The sequence below is a fragment of the Anopheles coluzzii genome, chromosome 3 (assembly GCF_943734685.1).
Source record: "Anopheles coluzzii chromosome 3, AcolN3, whole genome shotgun sequence".
NCBI classification, from domain to species: domain Eukaryota; kingdom Metazoa; phylum Arthropoda; class Insecta; order Diptera; family Culicidae; genus Anopheles; species Anopheles coluzzii.
In genome coordinates this window covers 27,604,629-27,626,724 of record NC_064671.1, presented here as the reverse complement: position 1 = coordinate 27,626,724, position 22,096 = coordinate 27,604,629, and the positions used below count along the sequence as shown (strand labels likewise).

Below are 22,096 nucleotides of genomic sequence, written 5' to 3'. Positions count from 1 at the left end.
ACTGCACTGGGCACGGCAGCACGAGAGGAAACAGAAAACAAAACAACGCAAAGGGATGGGGAAGCAAAAAACTGTCACACATTCTTGAGCTGATCAAGCGCAGTGTATTAAATTATGCCATTAAATGGAGAATGAAAAACAAACCCAGAGAAAGAGAGAAAGAAAAAATGGCACAGGAAGCATCAAGCTTTTTCAACACTTCACGCTGCTGCTGCTGATTGGAAATTTAATGTGCCTTTCCTATCCGTTTATCATCATTTTCAGTGAGTGCAGTTGCTGCTGGCAAGGAGCGGGAAAAGATCGTCTTTTTTAATGCTTTGTTTTCATCACCCTCTCGCTCGCACTCTCGTTAATTTTTATTTTATTTGCCCAGTAAACTAGCCGCTTTATTAATAACACGTAATAAGCGGGAGGAGGACACGATAACGCTGTTTAAAGCGCCGTCATAAGCGTTTGTGGCTTGCATATACACGTTTCGGTTGGTTTTTTGTTGCTTCGTTGCACAAAAACGATGCTTTTTTGCTGTTGCTATTCTTACCTTTTCCTTTTTTTTTTGTTTTGCTTTAGTTTGCAAAAGAAGAAACCGGTTCATAGGGAACGCTCGTACGCGCTCGCCGTGAGTGTGTTTATACTGGCCCGCACTAGACTGCCTTTTCTTTCAGCGGAGTGTGCAGTGGGCAGGGCTAACTTGATAGAAGGCGACCGCGGGGAAGGTTAAATAATTCATTTTAAAGGTTGCTCACGAATGCACTTCTATAAAATAATAGCCCTTTCCCTGTCGTCTGCTTCAGTGCGGGCTCCCGCAGAAACATTCGCCTGCCGTTGTGCTGTTGTATCTCACGGGGCTGTACGATGACCCAAGAAAGTTTTGCGTCGCCAGCGCTTTCGGGACGTTGTTTTTCGCTTGCCTCTGGTAGAAACAAACGTGCAGGAAGAAGCCAGAGGCAGGAGGTTAATCAGTCAATGTCGGTGAACAACTTTGCTAACCTCCGAAGCGATCATCGAACCTGGCCCCTGTTCGAACGGGCACCCGAAAAGCGAATTATGCGGTAGCCAACCTCTCTGGCTGGTTGGTGTCGTATTTAACCACTAAAATCATCCCCCAGAAAGAGTTGCAGAAGATGATGTGGTTCGATGGGTAGATGGGTTCACTTCTTGTTTTGCTGCGTAGATACACCGCTTCTGGCGTTCTCCCACCGGCCTCAATAGCACCGCCAAACTGTTCGATCTGTGCACGATCTCTGCCATGGTAGCTGCTATTTAAATTTTATTGCACCTTACGCACGCAATGCTGCGTCAGAGTTTTATTGCACTTATCCGGGAGAGGGCACGGTTTATTATCTTGCGTAATAAAATGAAACGAATCACTATGATCTACTCCCCCGGTTACGAGCAGCATGTATGATTGGGATCGAAACTGTACAATTGGGTATAAAAAACAACAAAAATCCAAACGTTGAAGCGTTCCCGATGTGACGATGTGATGTCCAAGGTGACTCAAAAACAGTGTTGGACAAACCAACAAGCAATCTGAGTTGAAGGTGTATCCAAACTTTAGATTTATCTCAATTCAATAGACCGTTATAGACTTGAAGAAGGGGCAGTCCCGTGGTACAGACGTCAACTCGCACGACTTAACAGCATGCCCGTCGTGGATTTAAGCCTAGAATTTACCGAGCCCATAGCAAGGACTATCCAGCTGGTCGTGAAAGCCTGCCTGTCTGTATAGGTCGGCAAGTCTGCGTAGGACGTTACACCAAATAGACGAAGAAGTATTAAGAACTGAAAGTCTGAATTTCTGAGTCAAAATCCCAATGTCTCATTAATTCATACCTAGGTATGCTCATTGTCGTACCTAGCAATACAATTAGGCTAGCAGATATGGAATACTTTCTTCAGCTTCAACGTCTTTAAACGCTTACTGATTTACACTTAGCAGGATAGTCAGTCCTATGTATACGGTGGCATTGTCAATTCGGTGCTTGAACCCATGACAGGCATGTTGATAAATCGTACAAGTTAACAACTGAACCGGTCTGGTGGACCTAGAACATGTATGCCAACAGGGATATACTACATAACTATTCATTGGGATCGTTTTGAAGAACCACAAGATCTTCTTCTCACAAGATCTTCTTGTCTTGTTGTTGTCCACAAGATCTTCTTCATACAAGATCTTCATGTCTTGTTGTTGTCCACAAGATCTTCTTCATACAAGATCTTCTTGTCTTGTTGTTGTCCACAAGATCTTCTTAGAGCATTGACACGTATCGGAAGTTGCAGAGTCATCGTTTATTCTTACTATGTATATGTGCCTTCTAGTATCACCGAGTCACTGTAAAATATGTCTTCTGCATCTGTATATCTACAAGCAAACCTTCAAGGGGCACTGACAGTTTAATGACAATAGCGCCAAAGGAGCACACAACCATTAATTTAATAAACTGTTTCCCAAAAATCGAACCCTATTCTCGATCGACGCAACAAACACGTCACCTTAATTGACCCTTGCTAGAACAGTGTTCGCTTGTGCGAACCACCATAATGATGGTTATTTCAGTTTGATTAGAATTTATTCGACGATAGCGCACACTAGGTGAGGGTGTTTTCTGTGTTTTGGATGCTTCCATGTAGAAGGCTGCTGGTGAAGAAATACTTGCTCCATTTATTTGCGAAATACATCCTTGAGGCTGTGCGACCGTCCGCCGCCCACTTAATTATTGGTCAAAGGTACACGTGGCCACGATGCTTTGCTTTCATTGCACGCGGAAGGTTACTGACAGCCCGAATTCAATGAACCCCCCCAATGGCTTGACAAAACCTTATTGAAGAGTCGATATTGGCGGTGGCGGGTTTCTTGCTTTCATGCGGCGTACGTGCGTACGTTTATGGCCGCTGATTGAGTTAGCGGGGTCAGAATGTCAATCGGCGGTGGTGGTCTTCGCAATCGAACGTCCTGGCCAATCCGGTTGGTTCGTTCCGTTTCGGTGCTCCCATTCATTTCCCGCGCACATTTTGCAAAGCTGCTGCTCTGCTCTTGCTTTTGCTTATTCTTCCACCGCATAACAGTTCGGTTAGGTCAAGGTTGCTGTTGGAGTTAATTGAAGCTATTTGTTTGTGGTAGCGGAAGGTATGCGGGAAATGCTGTCGAATTTACTCCGCATATTTGAGCAAAAAAATAAATACGGCAGCAGGAATTTATCTTATCGTATGAGAGGGTGAGATTTCAAGAGGGAGAACAAAACAAAAACAAAATGATAACCACCCCATATTGCAGGCCAGACCAATCAGCAACACAATACGCGTCATCCGACATTCAACACGGGGCAATTGTTCAATTGCGCGCTGTAAACAATGTATATAGTCCATTGATGAGCTAATTTTATTTTCTTTCTAAATCGATCACGCTGTTGACGGCTCGGTTTGCCCTTTAAGGTGTCAGCCGGAGACGGATTGTGTCAAGCTTTCCATTCGATCATAACAACACACTATGTTTACGCCGGTTTCGAAGTTCCCGGGCGATTTTCCGAGAATTGATTAAAATCAACCAACACCACACACGACGGGGGTGTTTAGAAAGCAACCCTTTTCGAAACAACACTTGGGCGGCCCCGGCCAACAGTTCAAAGGTAGATGATTATCATGCGTGTTTGATTTAATTGGTTTTGTTGCTGTTATTGTGTATGCCGTCCAATAACGTGCCCAAGAAACGTTCATGTTTTTTTCAAATCATATTAGCCTGAGAAAAACAAAACACACACACACAAACGAACAAAAACGTTCCAAGCTTTGAGCGGTTTCTTGTTGGTCCTTTTTGTTGGTTCTGCTTAAAATCGCAGGACTCGAAATAATTCCCCAACAAAAAAGGAAAGCAACAATAAAACCCCTCGTCCTTTCAGCTTTTTGGTCGAATATTGTTTATTAATGCACACAAAAACGCGTCCTGGGAGAAAACCCCGGCCAGCCCGCCCGCTCGTGACTGGAAATCGTAAAATTCTATTCACCGTATTCCGACGTGCGCTTCCCACGTGTCCTTGCGTGCTCACCTGTGCGTAAGGATAAGGTGGGCACGCGGTGGGCGCCCAGTAGGGTCTAAAAATAAGGCCTTATCGTTCCATTTTCAGGTCGGCAGACACACAGAGAGCAACGAAATGTGGTGCGTATCGTAAAACACTGCCACTTCCGGGGGGGGGGGGGGGGGGGATGTCGAGATGGCGCCATTTTTTCACGTATCATTTAGCCTCGTGCTCGAAGCTCGAACCAACGAAGCATAAAGTCTCCCAAAAAAAGGCTTCTGAACGGAAATATTACATCCAAACGTCATATATCAGAGGGTTTTGGAAGGATTTATAAGTGGTTTGTTGTTGCCGTTTTTTATTCTTCTTGCTCGTGCCCCACAGGGTTTCAGGGAAGTTCTCTTCTTTATTATTTTGCTTGCTGATTTGCTTGATAAAGTTAATACGTGTTTGACAAGCCTCCTAAACCTTCCCGCATCGTGCAGTGTGATCGATTCTCTTAAGGTTGTTTCTCATTTTCATATTGTGTGTGTGTGTGTCTGTGTGGGAAGGGAATGAAGACAGGGCAAAGACCATGCAAGCCACCGAGTGGTGGTCCCCAACATTTGCAATTCCAATGCTGGTTAGCTTTAATTGATAGTTTCCCTTGGGCTCTCTTGATTTAATTTTTCCCCTCAGTTCCCTGTCCTCCCCGGTGCGGAGGCGGGCCATTGAGTTAAGCAACCTCAATTGACATTCATTAATCATTTGCTAATTATCTCGTTCGCGGGAGAGCCGGCACATTAGCACATGGTGAGTTTTTGGACAACACAAACTCGGTCGGTCAGGATGGAAAAGGCAGTGAGCATTGTGTACTTTGTAATTGATCTATTTTAAGTTCTTTTTTTAATGATTGTTTTCGTACCGTTAAACAGTAAAATAGATGAAAGAGCTCGTCACGTTTTGTGTTGCTTAAATAATTAGTTACTGCAAAGTAGGTAAAACATAAAAAGACTTTCCACGTTTGATATTTTTTAAACGAATTGTTTACTTTTAAACGAAAATGAAAAGTAAAAGTGCGACGTGCTATCGTCATCAGCTGCCAAAGCTTATTATCTTCCTTTCCCAAAACTAACAGATATGACAGTCGAGAAAGCGACAAAAATAGCGTTCTCCTTTTCTGTTAATTTGATGGGACATTTCTCTGTTCATTGCCTTCTTGTGAGTAAAACGTGCCTGCGACCCTGCGCCTTGTGCGTATCCTATACGCACACTATCGCATGAATGCGCGCGGCCCGCCATTCGAACAGCGACGAACTAGAACAAACTAAAAGAACAATAACAAACAAACAAAAAACACATCATCAATCCATTCGCATTACAAATGAAGAGAAAAACCAGGACGATTTGATTCGGTTGGCTAATTAAATGTGAACCTTTTTGGCGCGGCATATCTTACCGAAAACCGATGGAGGAACCCCGTTAGAGGGGAGGTCTGGCACGACGAAACACATTTCACTCCTCTTAATTAGAAAACCTTTTTGAGAGCGAGCGGGGTTAGACGGATAGTATTTACTAGCCTAGCGAAGGGCTAGCGGGCGCGTTTGAATGAAAGCGTCCACTTGACTGTTTTTACGCTTGCTACGCTTGCTACGCTTCGTGCGAAAGTGTAAACGAAATCCGACCCCCGATTGCAGGGTACGATCAACGTGGCGTCTCCATCGGAGCACGTGTTTCGCTGTTGCGCGCTGTACGCAGTGTAACCACAGTACCTGGCAGTCGCTACGATTCTGGAGAAATGGTTGACGAGAAGAATTTTGTTTCCTCGTCGTTCTTTCACTCCACCTACATAAACAACACGCTACCATGTAGCGATGGTGAGGCGTGTGAACTAACCAACCGGTGTAGCACCAGCATGTTCTCGTTTGACATGTTCTCACCACACCGCAAAAAAGTGACGCAGGAAAAGGAGTGATACACCACACACACAAGAGCACACACACACACACACACACTGCTCCAATCTTGCCGGGTTCGGTTTGGGGTTTCACTTTGTACCGCCTGCTCTAATCATTGTCAATCCACCCACTGCATTAGCACGTGATACGCCTTGTGGCTGCGTGTCTGTGTGATCGTATTTTCCTTCCATTCAACGATGATGCGAGGTGAATATCCTCCTCCAATGTGTGGTTGACATAGGAAGCGTGTGGTGGAATGTGTGTGGCAAGGCAATAGTCCTTGATGTGATATACCCCTTACACAGGCGACTCGTAACCCGACCAGCCGCAAATAGATCACCCGAGCGAGGGCTTCGTGCTACTGTAGAGAATAAGCAGTTGCGTTCCCCGTTTTCAATCTTGTGGTTCTTTTCTTCGCTGTTGGAAGAAGCCGGCGCAACAGCAGCAGCCAACTGCTGGGCCTGGTGGTGTGTAATGTCGGCATGCCAATTAAATTTTCCAACGCGTAGTCGCGTAGGTTGCGAAAGCGACACGTCCATAAACATTACGGCCAGCAGCACAACGTGATGCACGGAGCGTAGGATTTGTCCATGCTTATGCGATCGGTTTAGAAGGCGTACATAAATCATCATTCCCATCGCTAATTAGATACCTTTTACGGTGGGAGATGCTCTCTCTCTCTTTAAACGTCGTCTGCTTTGCTGTTTAATCTAACGTGGCAGCTAGCAGCAGCAACAAAAGTGCTCATGCTAAGTGGTTGAACTTTTCTTTCTCTTTTTTTGCTATCACTTTGAAAGTCAACGCTAATGCTTCTTCCGGTGTATCGATTGGTGGGTGTGTGTGTGTGGTTGGTTACAGCGGAAAAATTCACTCGAGAGCGCAGCGTGTAGCGTACAATCCGGCGTGCAAAATAGATCGATCGATAGCGTGTGCTGGAAAGCACTCGAGAAAACCACTCCGATAAAGGACAATCTTATCATCCTCAAGGGAGTGTGTGTGTGTGTTTTATTTTTTGTTCCTTTCTGTTCAATTGAATCGATTTTTTGTTTAGCTAAATCAACAGAGGGAAGAAAGGTGGAACGTTTTATTTAGCATATATTCAAATTTGCAGTGACATGGAATTAGGAATGCTGTTAGGTGGTATTGCTTGATACCAACATTTAGTAATGATCGTCTATTAAGAACAAATTGCTTTGTTGTATATTCTTATTTTGCTTATTCTTTTATGAATGTAACCGGTTTTTTAATAAATGCACATGGTTATTTGGTTATTATACTTGGAATCTTTTTAATAGATGTAAAAAAATGCCTTTCCATCAACCCTTGATATGGGGTATCCCTTGATATGGATCATCAATATTTCACTTGATGAAAGATTCCTTCTTATTCCAAGTGGTCTCTGATAGAATCTCTGATAGATGGCCTTGAAATTTGATGTTGAGTTTTGTTGCCATCTATTTGGATCATTAGTTTCTAATAGGAATTTCATTAGTTTCTAAGAAGAAATTTATTCGAATAACTATCTCTTTCGAAATTAATTTATTTTAATGAAATTATAGTTTTTTTATGACGAAATACTTATCTAATCCATTTTTTTTCTTCTCTTTACAGAAATACTCCTCTGAACGAAACTCTAAGTGAACGAAATAGTGAACTATACTGCCAACAGTGGAATAAAAAGAACACCTAAAATATCAATAATTTAAAAGCTACATTCACACATCGACAGATATGAAAGCTCTCTTAAAGCATCTGAAAATATTCCCACCAAAGATGACGCTGGCCATGCGTCCGGGAGTGCGCTTCCGGCTCTTCATACTGCTGCTGCTGTACGCCAGCACGATCGGCACGGTCAGTGCCTTCAAGCAGCCACTGTCGAAGCTCCGCTACCTCGAACACTTCCAGTACGAATGCTTTCCACCGGAGGCAAAAGGTAACTAATACGTGTGTAAATAACTCAATGTCCGCAAAGGAGTGTGGCTCCTTCCAGCCATACCCGCACGCGGAGTCGCAATTTTTGAAAACCCTTTTGTGCTGATCTTTTTGTCCTCTACCCCGCTCGTTTGCTCAAAACATCTAAATGTCAATTTCGAGTTCGATTTGAAAAAAAAACATTTTGAAATAAATTCCTCCAAAAACGTGTTTCTCTCGCACTTTTCCACTCTTTTTTCGTTGCTTTTGTTTTGGTTTCCTTCGGCTCTGGGCGGAAGAGGCTGAGGGAGATTCCAACGGAGCGTTGTGGTGGTAGCACTCAGCAAACGAGCGGGATTAATTTATTGCACAGTGTTTTTTTGCGTGTGTTTGTGGCGGTTGAGTTTTGCGAGTGCGGAAGAATTTGTGTGGCATCGGAAGGGATGGGCCTTCCAAAGCATATTTATGCAAAAAGAAACTCTCCCCCCAAATGTCGTTGACATCGTTTGCATAATTCATTTGCTTCAACCCTCAAACATCACCTGTTCCACTTCCACAACACTACCACACACACACATAAACACACGGATAGATAGGGGTGGATATCCTGCCACGCCTCACTCCACGTCCCAACGGTTCCTCTCTTAATGATGAATTATTTTGTAATGGAACCGTCGCCTTTTCTGTGTTGGTGATAGATGAAACAGATGTTTATGTGTGTGTGTCTGTATTGAAGAACGAAACGATTTTGATGATGGTGTTGGTGGTGTAGTGACTACGTTAAAATGTAATTTCTATATTTCCCCCCCTAATTTTTCAAGGCTGCATACGTCGGAAGGGAGGTCTATTTACGAAAATAGGTCTCACACATGTACCACCACCATCTGGCTCCTTCCCAATCCCCTCGTATCGGGTTGATATGGGCCCATCCTAACAATCGATTGGAATTTCCATTTGTATGCATATAAATTAGGGGTTTGCCGCTGCCGCCATCGCCGCCGGTGCCGCACAACTTCCACATTCGCCACATCCATTTTTGGGATCATTTCCAGAGCTAAATGATGATGATGATCATCTAAAGAATGTAAAGTGGGAAGATGAGGAGCATAGAGCCGTGAGGTGTGGGAATGGATCAAATTTGGTCGGTTTATTGAAACCGTTCTACTGCTGCTGCTGCTGCTGCTGCTGCGTGGTATGAGTGTCATGGGAAACCTATTCGCGTGTTCGTTGCTAATGATACGGCGCAGCATTTATCGTGGTATTCAATAACAAGACAACAAATTAAGAAAAAAATAAATGCCTAGCTCTATGCCGATAGCAAAAGAAGCAGTCGAAAGAATAGACATTTTTGAGGTTAATTAGTGGGGATTGCAGTGCCTAAACCTGGTATGGACTGTGTTGTTAAACAGGGTGCTAAAGAGACCCAACGGCAAATTAATCCCCGTCCTACGGAAGCATTATGATTTAGTTCATTAAATTTCACCGTATCCACTTTACTTTCACATTTTCCCAACGAGCACGAGCGGTAGCTTTGATTTATCCCCGCAACGACCAAATTTTACAACTCCCTCAGGCTGTTCGATCAAACTTTTGCTCTAGCCCGGGCTTTAACGCTCTGCCTTTCTTCTAGTTAATCAACAACTTATCGGAGTTTGCAATATTCCCGCCAAACAACCACGGATACGCACGCACAGGCATACTTTCAAATCTGTTGAGCCCAGAAGTATGTTGTAAAAATTTCGAGTTCTAAGAGCACGCTTGACCACGCTGCTGATGTTGAGGTAAAAGTAATCGCCAATAGGGATTAATGTTTAGAGGCCTCTTCATCACGCGGGTGCGTAAAAGTCAACGACGGACAAGCCGCCGATGGATCGATATTTGCTGTCGCTATTTCGTTCCCTCCATTTCGTACCACCATCCAGATTTTACAGCTCGTTTCGTTTGGTTGCCTACGGTCTGAAATCTTTGCCCTACGCGATTCGTGCCTAAAGCGCTTTCCCTCCCATGTGGTGAGATTTTACTTCCCGGATTTCCATCAACCTTTCACCAGGAGAGAGAAAAAATGGAGGAAAAAACCAAAGAACCAAAAGTAATAAATTTGAAATTTATCCCTCTGCCGCTGACGGATGAAACCATTTTTCTGCGCTTCCGTCAATCCGTCAATAATTATGCGCGTGATTCGGAACGTAATATTTGCGCATTTTCTCTTCCTCCTCGCATCGAAGGGGAACGCTCTCCACGGCTTCTCCTCGAGCGGTTTTGAGTCTTCGGTAGAGAAAAATGAAAAGCTTCCAACTTTGCGTGGGATAGGAAATTATTATGTTTTATTTTTAACAAGAAATGTACAGGCAAATTCACAAACTGCGGACGCGCAACAGATGGTTTTGATGCGGAAAAATTCCAACACTGGAAGAAGTGCGGCTGGCACACAGCTCTCTGCATTGACATTGACATTCCTTTCGCCGAGAAGGGCAGAGCGATAACTTTCCAAGGAATTGTACGATGCGACGACCTAATGACAACAATGTTTAACGCTCTTGCTATATCAGCTTTCTACTCTTCGTTTCGACGTTGCGTACCAGATCATATTTCGTTTCGATGGGCGGAGAGTTGCCACTGAGTGTTGTGTGAAATTATGACGCCGCCTCTTCTCCGTACGCAAATGACCCTGACCGCACGTGCCAAAAGCCTTCTGGCTTGAACACTATCTCCTCCCCGCCCGGTGCACGCAATGTGCAGTGGCGGAAATAGTTGCGCGCATTGGCGTCATTGGAGTTTGCAACGCACGACGACGTGTGGTTTCTGCCACGAGGGACGTCAGCTCGTGACCGTTAGACCATCCGCTTCCGGATTGCAGGTCTGGCAACTGGCCAGAGATGTGCGTCTGTTTAGATTCCCGGAATCTAACTCTGTGCTTTTCAAACAAGATAATGGCAATACAAACAAAGTCATCTAGTGAGACTTCAAAGCAGGAAGCATTGTTGCAACAAAGGGAAAACTGTTGTGGATGTAGTTGAATGTGTTTTTTTTTATTACTAATCATCCTTCTCCTCCATCTTTCTACATTAACCGAGCAACAACAATAATAAATAATAAACGATCGATCGTTAGTTCAATTACGGTCACTTTTGCAGCTCGCACTGTCATCACCAGCGACACGTACCAGCTTCGCCATGCCACCGTGCCACTTTTATTGCACACACCACCGTCTCCACTCTGTATGGCAAAATGATGATTTATGGACGGCGAACGAATGTAATAGTGGCCCATTTCGCGTGCTCCGTGACGCCGTTCACACCACGTAGTGCCACACACGGTAGACCACAGTGAGAAAGTCACGCACTACCATACACTACTACGTTCCTGTCCGCTTCGATTGCTCTCCCTTTCTTTATTTGAAGCGCAATTTGAACGGTGTCCACAAGTTATCCGCAAGAGAGGCGTCCTCCTTCGCCAAGAAGCGCTGTGGGTGTTTTTCTGGATGAGGTACACATTTTTCCGGCTTAATATTACCCTATTCCTTTTCTGTGAGTCAGCAAAATTGGATCGTCTTTCCCGTCCATCCCTGCAAAAGCGTCCCTGCTGCTGCCGCCGACACGTGAGCGTAAAGCGTACTTTTGTATGTTTATTATATGTTTGCCGTCGGCATCTTCTTCTCTTCCCCCCCCCCCTCCCCTCCGGGGCAATTCCGACAGCTCACTCGCTGTCTCGGTGACTGTGTTTGACACGGCTGCCAATAAACATGCGCGCATCACCACTGATTATGTGGTGAGAAGCATTTTCGGCAATGTTTTGTCCGCTGTTGCTTCCTCCGCTGGCGCCCAAAAGAGGAGAGGAAACAGTTTGGACACGGCACACCGACTCAACCGGTCATCAATCAACAATTACCGACCCGCGGCGGTACTGCTGCGTGCGCGCTCGCTGAAGTGTCTGACAGATGACACGAGAGTTTTGACACTCCGACGACTTGACTTTGGGTGTCACGACCGGGGGAAGGGTGCCGTGTTCATGATCTCAGGTCTTTTTTGGAGCGGTGGGAGGAGGAGGCATGTTCGCCACCGCAAAACGATCAAATCGGTGTGAAAAATGACTGTTTTATGAGCCCGCGGCCCGTTATCATTCCATCTGCGGCGGGTCTGTGTGTTGTCGGTAGCTAGATAGAGGCTGGGTGGAAAGAGTGACAGTGGTGGCGTTCCCTTGCCCAATCGTAGCCATCCTAGTTCCAGCGGGCCCAAATTGAGAGTGTGTAAATTTAACTGCCGTACGACAGAGCGCGCTGCACCTTCCTCGAACGGCGTTTCCGTTTTGCCCCTAGACACCGAACGGTGATTTTTCACTCCACACTCTACACTAATATGTTTTGACAGCTTCATCGTCTAATTTGTTCGCTGTTGTGTGTGTGTGTGTTTTACAACACTTTCCTATCGGCGGGTTCGTACGAGCGAGTGGCCACGACCCACGGTTTGCTTAGAAAAAATAATGTTCGTTAGTCGAATGTTTTCCGTTGCTGGAAACGCTGATCGGAATGATTCATGCCTTTTGGTTCAATTTTACGATTGGTTTTTTCGGAAATCGGTGGATGGAAAAACCCCTCCCAAACCTATCGCAATCAAAGGCAAAATGTACACCACTTTCGGAAAGTGGTTGTTTAAAAATAACAAATTAAATAAAACGTAGCGGCCCCATGAGGAGATTCCGCACCATTCCCCGATCGTGATATGGCGCATTCATCCCTTCTGGACCAATTCATCATTTGGACGTTTACGAGGGGAAATAAAACCCCCCTGCGCGCGTATATCGCAACTTCGAATCGCAAAAGCGGGACACAAAAGCTTGCGCCAAGGGCCTGCTTTGCACAAGACACGCGCGTTTAGTGATGACGAACGAATGTGATCTTTAAAAATGAAGGATACCATCACTACCGCGTATTTCCTGCTTGGGGATTTCCCGCACGCAAGTTTAGCTTTCTAGCGTTCTGTTTGGTGCCGGGGCTGTTTGGCTGTTCGTTAATGAAAGCTTTACGAAAATGAGCGGTGAGAGCTACTCCCGAACGTCGCTGCCCCGCGCTACGCTAGTGGCTTTATCTTCATCTCGAGATTTCCGCCATCGCGCTTGGCTCTGTAAGTCGGAGCGCGCCCGGTACTTTATCGTTCGGTGTGTTGTGTTTAATTTGTGTTCTGCTTTTTACAACCTCCCTCAAAGGGGAGGGGAAGGGAGGTTTGATGGTTGGCAAGCCTCCAGCAGCACAATCAAGCACTGATTGTTGCGATGGCGATGATTTATCGGCCGGATTGTGTGTTTCAGCCCGGAGAAGCGACTAAATGCTTTAGTAGTAGATGGCTGCGATTGCTGATTGCTGTTAATCTAATTAGAAATGGTTTTGCTCAGGTTTCCCACCGTTTGTTGGAAGGGGGAAGGGGAGTTTGGTTGGGGATGGGGTAGTCTCGTTGAGGCAGCGTGATTGGCGTGAACCGGTGCGAGAGTATAAAACACGGCCGTGGGTTTTTCCCGCTTACAGCAAGTCACATACAGGGTGTCGTTTTTTTCTCTCCTCTGCTTCTGAAGTTTTAAATGCCGTTCAATTATGCTTGAAATTTGAATTGCAAACAATGAAGGCTAAAGACATTGATTGATTTAGGCATCATTCTTTTCTGCTTATCAAGGTATGCATTTATTAATTTCATTCATATCCTGATCACAGCGAACTGATCAGGAATAATTTTAATGATTTTAATCCGTTTCAAGGTAAGAACTGTATGAAGTTCTTGGAGTTGATTTGCATTTAAAAGGAATTGTCTTTTCTCGGCTGGCTGTAGAACTAAGCGAGGTAATTTCTTTCCATATCGTCAATTATACGGAAATTTTGCCATGGCGTAGAAATGCCTATAGACATGTTGTAATGTCTATCGGCCTGTTTTTATCAATCTCTCCTAAGTTTTCGCTACAAAACTGTTGGAATAGAGCTTTAGGATCATGTTTGTCCAGGAAATGTCTATGGGACACAGCTGGGAAATGTTGGATCAGTTCGCGGACTAGAGTGTCATATCGAAATTCTTGCGAAATTGGCCTAAAATGATCGCATATAGTTTTGGAGCCATTACTTGCCACTTAGCAGCCAGTGGATGCGATTTCTGCTTCCTGATATGTTTGCTCACGTTGCGCATGTATTAATGCACTGTTTGACCTGTTGCCTCGACCTCCTAAGCCAAGGTAACGCAGCAATGTGTGCGACTTTTTCCACACTCTTTATTTTCAGCTTCATTTGGAGTTTTTTGTCGCTCAGGGTCGTCAGCCATTCGGAACTTGGCTTTCTACCGATGCTCTGATTTTTGTCTAATAGTACCAAAAAGTTTTTAGATGCCAGAACAGGCTCATCCGACGTCCACAAACTACCGCACGATGTCCGTTTTAGTCATAGCGTGTTGATTTTCTTTGGTCGGGCTCGCTTCTAAATGAAGTTGCTTCACTTGTTTGACCATCACGGTTATAGTGCGATTGATAAAGGTGTCAAATTTTGTCTGCTAACTCATGGGATACTATTATTGAAGGTTCAATTCATGTTTCGTTGGTGCGGGTGAAGATAAACGTATGAACAAATGACAGTTTTTGTCCATTTTTTTAGTGCAAACGTTAGTTCACTCTGCAAAAACGAGATTTGTCAATCTTTTTTCAGCCATTTTTCGTACCAAAATTAGAAACAATTTCCCCCCTAAACGATAACCCATATAAAGTATATTCTAGCAGTTGGTACGTAAGTTAATAAGTTAATTTTCATCAATATTAATTCTATAAATAATGAATAAAATATCAACTGAGTTAAATAAGGATGATTTGAAAGATAAAGACAGATTTTGTAAATGATTTATCGTGCGGTGCCTTAAAAATTTTCGGTTTATTATTTCCCATTGGTTTACTGGTCTATCTGGTTGGAAAGCATCGTTTTAGCACTCTTTATTACCAATTTTAATATATATTTTTGGGTTATCCTGCGTATCGTTCAAAAACCGCAACCAGTATATCATCACGAAAAAGCCCCCCTCCATAACCCATAAGTGGATACAAATTCTAATAACTCTAAATAAATGCCCCGCCTTATCGATCCACCACCATCCCTTTGTCTTTTCCCTCCCTTTGAAAGCTATTATCTCGCTCCCCCCCCCCCCCGTTCGCCTAAAGACCTAAATGAAGCGGCTAATCTGGAGAGCGTTTAATGTTATGCGATCCGTTGCTGCAAGGATGGAATGCTAATATTGCTTCCCCAAAAAGCTTGCCCTTTTTTGTTTTGGATGGCTTGGTTTAGCCTCAAAAATGTGTTTTTGTTGCTTTTTATCTCGACGCCTTCCGCAGGCCGGGGCCGATTTAGTGCTGTCACCGTACATTAGTTCTGCCTGCCTTGCGCGGGAGCTTTTGGTGTGAGCAAGGACCAAAAAGGACACAACGGGGAAGGCGAAACAAACGAAAAAATGATGCAAAAAAATGATAACGCACAACAACAACTCAACAGCAACATCCTGAGAAGAGAAGGCAAAGAAAATGTGGCTCACGAAAACAATGTTTAATCTCAACGTAAATGTAGCGTTCGTGTGTGTGTGTTTTTGGCTTCCTTTCACTTTCAACAACACCCATTCCGAGGCATTCCGAGGAGAGATGGCGCTGGAAAAGATGAAATGTTTCAGCGGTGATAAAATGGACCCCGTACCACGTTCCACTTAGCAAGGCTCAAGATGGCTCAGGGGAGTAAATGTACCCTTTTCGTCAACTTGGCTCAACTTGACTATCTCCGACAATGTGTCTTTGGGTGGGTGTGTGTGTGTGTATGTATGCGGTATGCATAAATTTGAGTGTATCGTTCCCTAGTCGCTGCTTTCGTGGCTAAACAGGACAGGAAACGTTCATTTTCTCCATATTTCGGCAGGAAAAAGGGACCACCCACCACTGTGGTAGGGAGGATGTGGTTTGTGGAAGTTGAGTCAACTTTTGCATCCGTAAACAATTTACCACCGGTTGGATAAAAATCTAACCCCCTCCTAAAAGGGGAGAAGACCTCAACGCACACAAAAGGAAACCCTTTCACCATTCGCATACTTCGGTTAAGATAGTGAAACACAAGGTAAAAGGGAGCAAAAAGTATGCATACTGTGATAGAATGGCTTTCCACACACACACCCACACAGCACACGCGTGGTGGGAAAATAATTTTTCACATCAAAATAAATCGCTACCACCAAATCCCATGTCATGCAAAACCAGTTTATCGTGTCCGTACTGGAATAATTCGTCAAAAAAAAAGAAAGAATGATACACTACGCACACAGAAAACACAGACGAGAAAAACCCGCCGGGGGTTGACAAAACGACTCCATTGCGCCTTGCATACTTCCTAGAAAGCAGTTGTGTGAGTAGCAAAATCAAACCAAAAAAGGCGCTTTCCACGAATACCCGCATTTCCTTGGAGGGTTTAACATTGCGTTGGCCTCGTGGCCCCCGTCCCGTACGCAAGTATTACGCAGCAGTAGCGTAAGTTCGGCACGCGGCAAAAGCTTTCAATTCAGCCCACCCTCTTCCCTCACGCACACACGCACTCTCACCCCCCCCCCTTCCCTCTATTCCTCTTGCTTGCTTTTTCCTTCGATCGATCGTTACGAAAGGTCCCGGTAGGAGCGCGGGACCGTTGCCGGAGAACACTTGTCGAGCCTTGGCGAGCGTAAGGTGGCGCTGGGATTTACCTTGGGGCTACCTTTTCCCTGCCAGCGCACGCGAACTGCTAAAGGAATGCTAGAGAGGGGGTGGGAGGAGAGAAGGTCCCCCGAAAAGAATCCTTATACGCTTCAAAGTTTCATCAAAGGGAAAGTGCTGCTGCTGCTGCTACTGTTTGGGTCGCCTACCAACCAATTCTCCGTGTTTTTTTCGTGTGCACGGGGTTAAGGTCAGTTTTGCAATGTTGGCTGAATGCGTAGGCACAAAAGCACAACATTCTCAACAGGGCTCCCGGGCCTCTGTTTGCACCGTCTGCAACCGAATCCAGTGCTGGTTTCACTTACAGCAAAGGAGCAGCTTTGAAAACGAAAGCAGCAAACTCAACCTAAGCTTCCTCCTGCTGGCCGCACCGAAACCGGAAACGAGTGCGGAAAACTGTTGTGAACCAACGCACCCGCGCATACACACAGTCGCAGACAAAATAACCGACGGGACCGTCTTATTTCATTTACACACACATTTTTTGGTTGTTTCATTATTGTACAGGCTGGTTTTTGGAATGAGAAAGGAATGCAAAAAAAAGGGGCCACCGTGCTTTTATTTCCGTTTATGCTTCTGCCTCTGTCGTCACCGTGTGATTGCGGCTGGTGACTCGGGGCTCACTGACTCGACGCAATACGGCTGGCATGAGGATGTGCCCGGGGTGCCCCAAAGGATATGGGAAGGAAAGTGAAGGGAGCAACACGTTCCCTCGCAGGCCGCTTTTACGGGCGCTCTTCACATTCGTTTCATTCGTTTGCCACTGCTGACTACTGGATGGAGCGCGCTCGTTCATTTTGCTCCATTGCGCATCGCCAGTTACGCAGTTTTCGGTAGTGCCGGGGCTCCACGGGCTGCACGTGCCGTCGGAAAAGCTTGCCGGGGCAGAGGGGTTTTCCCTTGCCCAGCTCGCATCCCCGTCGCTTGCGTCTTGGTTTAGCAAAAAAGGAAAAAATCATAAGTAACAGCCAGGCAAAAGAGCGCCAGAAGGGAGAAAACTTTTTTCTGCTGGCCAGGGTTTTTTTGCTACAGCTACAGGGGTTTTGCAAAGCAGTGTTTTAGGATGGGCTTTTATCGCTTTACGTTAAGTTTTTGTGTGTTTTATTTTGTGTAAGAAAGTATGTTAGATATATAGCAATTTTAATGGGTCTATTGAAGAGAATGGGTCTATTGAAATTAAGAAATTTTCATCAAATAATTCATGAAAAATGGCCTTTTTTTCATTTCAAATAAATTATGGCTAACTCATATATTACTGAAAAGACCATGCACAATACCTCAACTGAATTAGTTAGTAATCTTGCGTGACCACATGCGAATAAAATATGGAAGACCCTTTCTATTTCGAAATTGGAACTCAGGACATGGCAGGAATTTTCAAATAATGGAATTCGGTTTAAGTGATGATCTCCGACGCATAGCCAACATAACTTATGCTATGTTTGTAGCAAACTGTTTCGTATAAATTTGTGCTTGCCCTATTTTATTACAGAATTTTGCAACAAACCTAACAACTTTTTGAAGATAAATTTCAATTGTTTTTTGCTTTTAAACTGATTCACTTTTATTCACTAGATATTAAAATGTTTCTAAAATATTGTATCACAAGTTTTGTTATTCTTCTTTTGTGCCATGTAAATGTAATTATTTATTATTTTTTATGTTTTTTAATACCAAAGAACCATTCAGATGTGTAACCAGTTTTGACGCCGCAAACCCTTGCGTGGCGTATTTCGTGTCTTTTTATTTCGCTCTATTCGCTGGTGACGTTTATCCCTGACGCTGTCTAAATATTGATGGCCCAAGACACGCATGTGGACCCGGGACAGCAAGTCGTGCTGTCCTTATCTCGTTTTGCCACCGTTTTCTGATCGGCAAAAGGCAAAGCTAAGATTCAAGTTTATCTGCACAGGTACATCACCACCAGCACCACCAGCACCAAGCAGTACACGCTTGAAAAATAGCGGTATCGTTACTCCGTTCGACCCTTTGCCAAGGTCACGACGATGCCAAGCAGCTACTGGAAAGGGCGACCTCCATCCCATCCTATCGCTTATCACGTTGAGTCAGGGATTTCCCTTCCCGTGTGCTTAGTTAAATCCAGCTGCCAGGCAGCAGCACACACGCACAAAAAAGGAAACCACACTCAAATTACCTTTCAAGTACTTTTTGAGCACTTCCGGGGGCTTCCGGGTTCATCCCCTATCGTTTCTCCCTTTTAAAAAAATGAGCATTTGTCCTTGATGGTTGGGATTATCTAACAACAGAAGAACTGGTTTTCTGTTAGTTTTTTTTCTTTTCATCCGAATGCCACCAAACGTAACCACCGTGGCGTGTCTTGACCGTTAAAATACAAAACCCCATGCCATATACGTGGTGGACACACGTTTGTGCGCGCGTGTGTGTGTGACTTGGCGGTGATGTTCACGCAACATCATTTGTGCCTGACCGGTGGCAGCATGCCTTCCAGTGAATAAACGCAGCATATTTTACGATCGCAATGAAATAATTTATAGCCCCATCGTCGTGGGGCTCTGTTTTCAATTACTTTTCTCTCCCATCCCCCTTGGTTTGGTCCCGGTGTGCGATACCAAAAAGGGTGGAGGCCGCCGGGCCGTGCCAATTAGAAACCCCAAGCCCGGCAGGGGGGGGCACGTTCCGCTCACTCACAAACACATATGGATTTCAGGCGACGTAATTAGATCGGACTGTTTATGTTTCTATAATTCCAATTGGCTCCACTTTGTTTTTTAAGTACAATTTATGGAGCTGAACGGCAACTGGAGAAAACAAAAAGAATCCGAACAGACGGGAAATACAGCCCAGGCGCTTCTTTTCTAATGCAGGGGAATATATGCGTATTAGTTTTGCTTCCGTTCCGTTGCTGTGTGTTTGGGTTTGGTGCCGAAATTGCGCATCGCATATTTTTCATATTGCCATTTCCGACAAGGACATCGCGAGGGAAAGCAAAAGAAAAAAGGGACAACATAGAGCAAGCGAGAGAGGTCGACGTACTGCTGCCGACACACCAAACATTTGTATGGAAATTACAGCCAGTAGCAAGCGCATACACACGCGCGCACGGGGCTTCTGTCTGCGAAGGTCGGGACGATTTTTGGTGCCTCAACAGAACGGATGAAACAGATTCAGTTGAGGATCCGTTTAATGTTCTCACTGTCTCTCCCTTTTGGGTGGTCACCCTTTTGTTCGCACAGCACCAAAGTCAACGGGAGGAACAAGCTTGTACCGTCGTTTGCGGAAACGATTGTTTTTGCTTCTTATGTTTGCTTGTGCTCGAACAGAAAAGAATACATTTTACAATCTCTCTTACAAACACAGTCACGGGCAACCGAGATGGGAGAAAAAATGAAACGACAACTTCTCTTGTGCCCAAACCAAGAGTCAAAGGTCCTGGGCTGGAGCGATGCCAACAGCAACGGCGGAAAGTCTCTTTCATATTTATGCGCATACGGAAGAAGAAACGCGTCTGTGATTTGTCACCCGAATTGTTGTGGCGCTATAGCGTGAAGGGGTTCTACATGCTTTGGAACATAAATTGAACAACGATTTACGATGTAATGGAGCGATCGGGGGTGTAAGGCATATGTGTCCGCTCCGCTTTCCGTTTGCCCGGGCAATAAAAACATAAAATCAAAGGTTAAAAGATTACACTGACTGGCGATTGGGGGTAATGTCCCCAGCAATTGTAATTGTTGTAAAGCCGATCGTATGCTAACGACTGCCGTCCGTACTGCCAAGAACGGTTCTCGTTTGAAAAGCAACGCACGGTCACCAGCAGTGCTCGTCGTTGTTCGTTTTGCAGAGGGACACACTCAATAAAAATGAATTACAATCATGCCGCAGTTAATGGGTGTAATATGGGGAAGGCAGTAGCCGAGCCAAGTTTGGCCGTTGCAAAAAAAAACACACACACACACGCAGACCCAGAAATAGAAGGATTAATAACGGGGATAAGTGCGAATGTCTTGTGAAAGTTAAATCAGATTATTAATTCGCTGTACGTGATTGAAAGGGAATCATGTGTCCTTGCAGAAGGTTGACGAACAAAAGGTAGTATAAACGCATGCACTAGCTGTGAGCTTCGTAGCCGAATCCAATTGTGAGGAGGTTTTTATAGGTCTGATCATGAGTTCGAACCGCGCTTTGATCGCCGTTTTTGGCTGTGTTGAAAATAGTTCTCTGCATTCATTTTCCTCTTTGTATGTTATGTACAAGAAGAAACATGCAAATCAAAATAGTTCTTTGAACATAAAGCAAATATGTTCAAAAAGGTAACAAGAAAAAAACAGCCCATCAAATATTGACAACACGGTGTTAAAATCCAAACGACAGCAATGAAACATTTCCGCCAATAACGATCGAAAATAAAACGCAAAAGAAAACAAACATAAACACACACATACACATACACACATGGTTTTAAACACTTTGGCAGTAAACATACATAAAATTAAAACAAATAAATAAACACTGTTCATCATGGACGGTGAGAAAAAGAGAGAGACCCAAATGAGGAAAAAAGCGATACTCTTTACATCAACAATTAACACACGGCACACGCTACTGGTAGAAACGGTTTGGTTCGGTGTATAATATTTACCTCTTCCCAAGACATACTTAAACCAGCGGTCTTATCTGCCTTATGGAAAGGGCGACTTCTACTACAAACAGACAGACAGACAGTATAACAACGGTATGGGGCACGCTGTGAGACACTCAGAAGAGGAAAAAACAGTAAACGGTTAATGGCAATTAAACAGCGCCTCACAAACGCTTGGTTGGAGAGCTCATCCGTCTTCCAGCGTTTTTGTGTGTCTTTGTGTGTGTGTTACTACAAGATTCCCGCTTTTGAATTTATGCGCCCCAATCAGTCGGGAGAGGGGGACGAAAAAAAACCCGGTGTCAATTTACAGCGGGTATAGAGAAATCAAATAAGGGGCCGGAAATTAGCAAGAGTGACGTTTTGGAGTGGGGCAGCCATTCATTAGAACTTTGCTTTGGAGTGGCCAACAGTTGCGATTAATGCGCAATTAATGTGTGCGTAATTTGCATGCCGAAATCAAAGTGTCGTGCGAAGACAGTCGTGTTTTGTGATTTCCTCCTTTTTCTTTCCTTTTCGATTGGGGTTTAGAGCTTCATGAAATATTCGAATTTAATTCAAACTTGCATTCTCCCTTGCCTTTTTCCTCCCTGTCGACTCACTATCGATCAATGACCCAGCTAGATCATTGATTGGTGATAATTTGTGCGATTATTTTTGTTTGCTCGGCGTTGGGCGTTTGCGAAAATTCACCCATCCGCTTCACGGCCAGCAAAGACAGCGCAAACCACCGTGCCGTAATAATAAAATATGGTATCAATCGAAAACAAACCACACACACACACACACACCAAACAAACCGATCGCTGCCCACATTCGTACGACGGGGCGTTGGCACCTTAATTTGATTATTATTTGTTCCCATTCCGGCGACT

General features: G+C 44.6%; 1 protein-coding gene across 1 annotated transcript in view; it reads left to right on the top strand.

The window, feature by feature from the left end:
• The window catches only part of LOC120959380 (uncharacterized), a 61,274-nt gene that overhangs the window by 12,052 nt on the left and 27,126 nt on the right, over nucleotides 1-22,096 (top strand). The window contains exon 2 of the mRNA XM_040382692.2: nucleotides 7,565-7,886. Within this exon, the coding sequence (XP_040238626.2) occupies nucleotides 7,685-7,886 (202 nt within the window). The 5' untranslated portion in view covers nucleotides 7,565-7,684. The remainder of the gene's footprint in view (nucleotides 1-7,564; nucleotides 7,887-22,096) is intronic.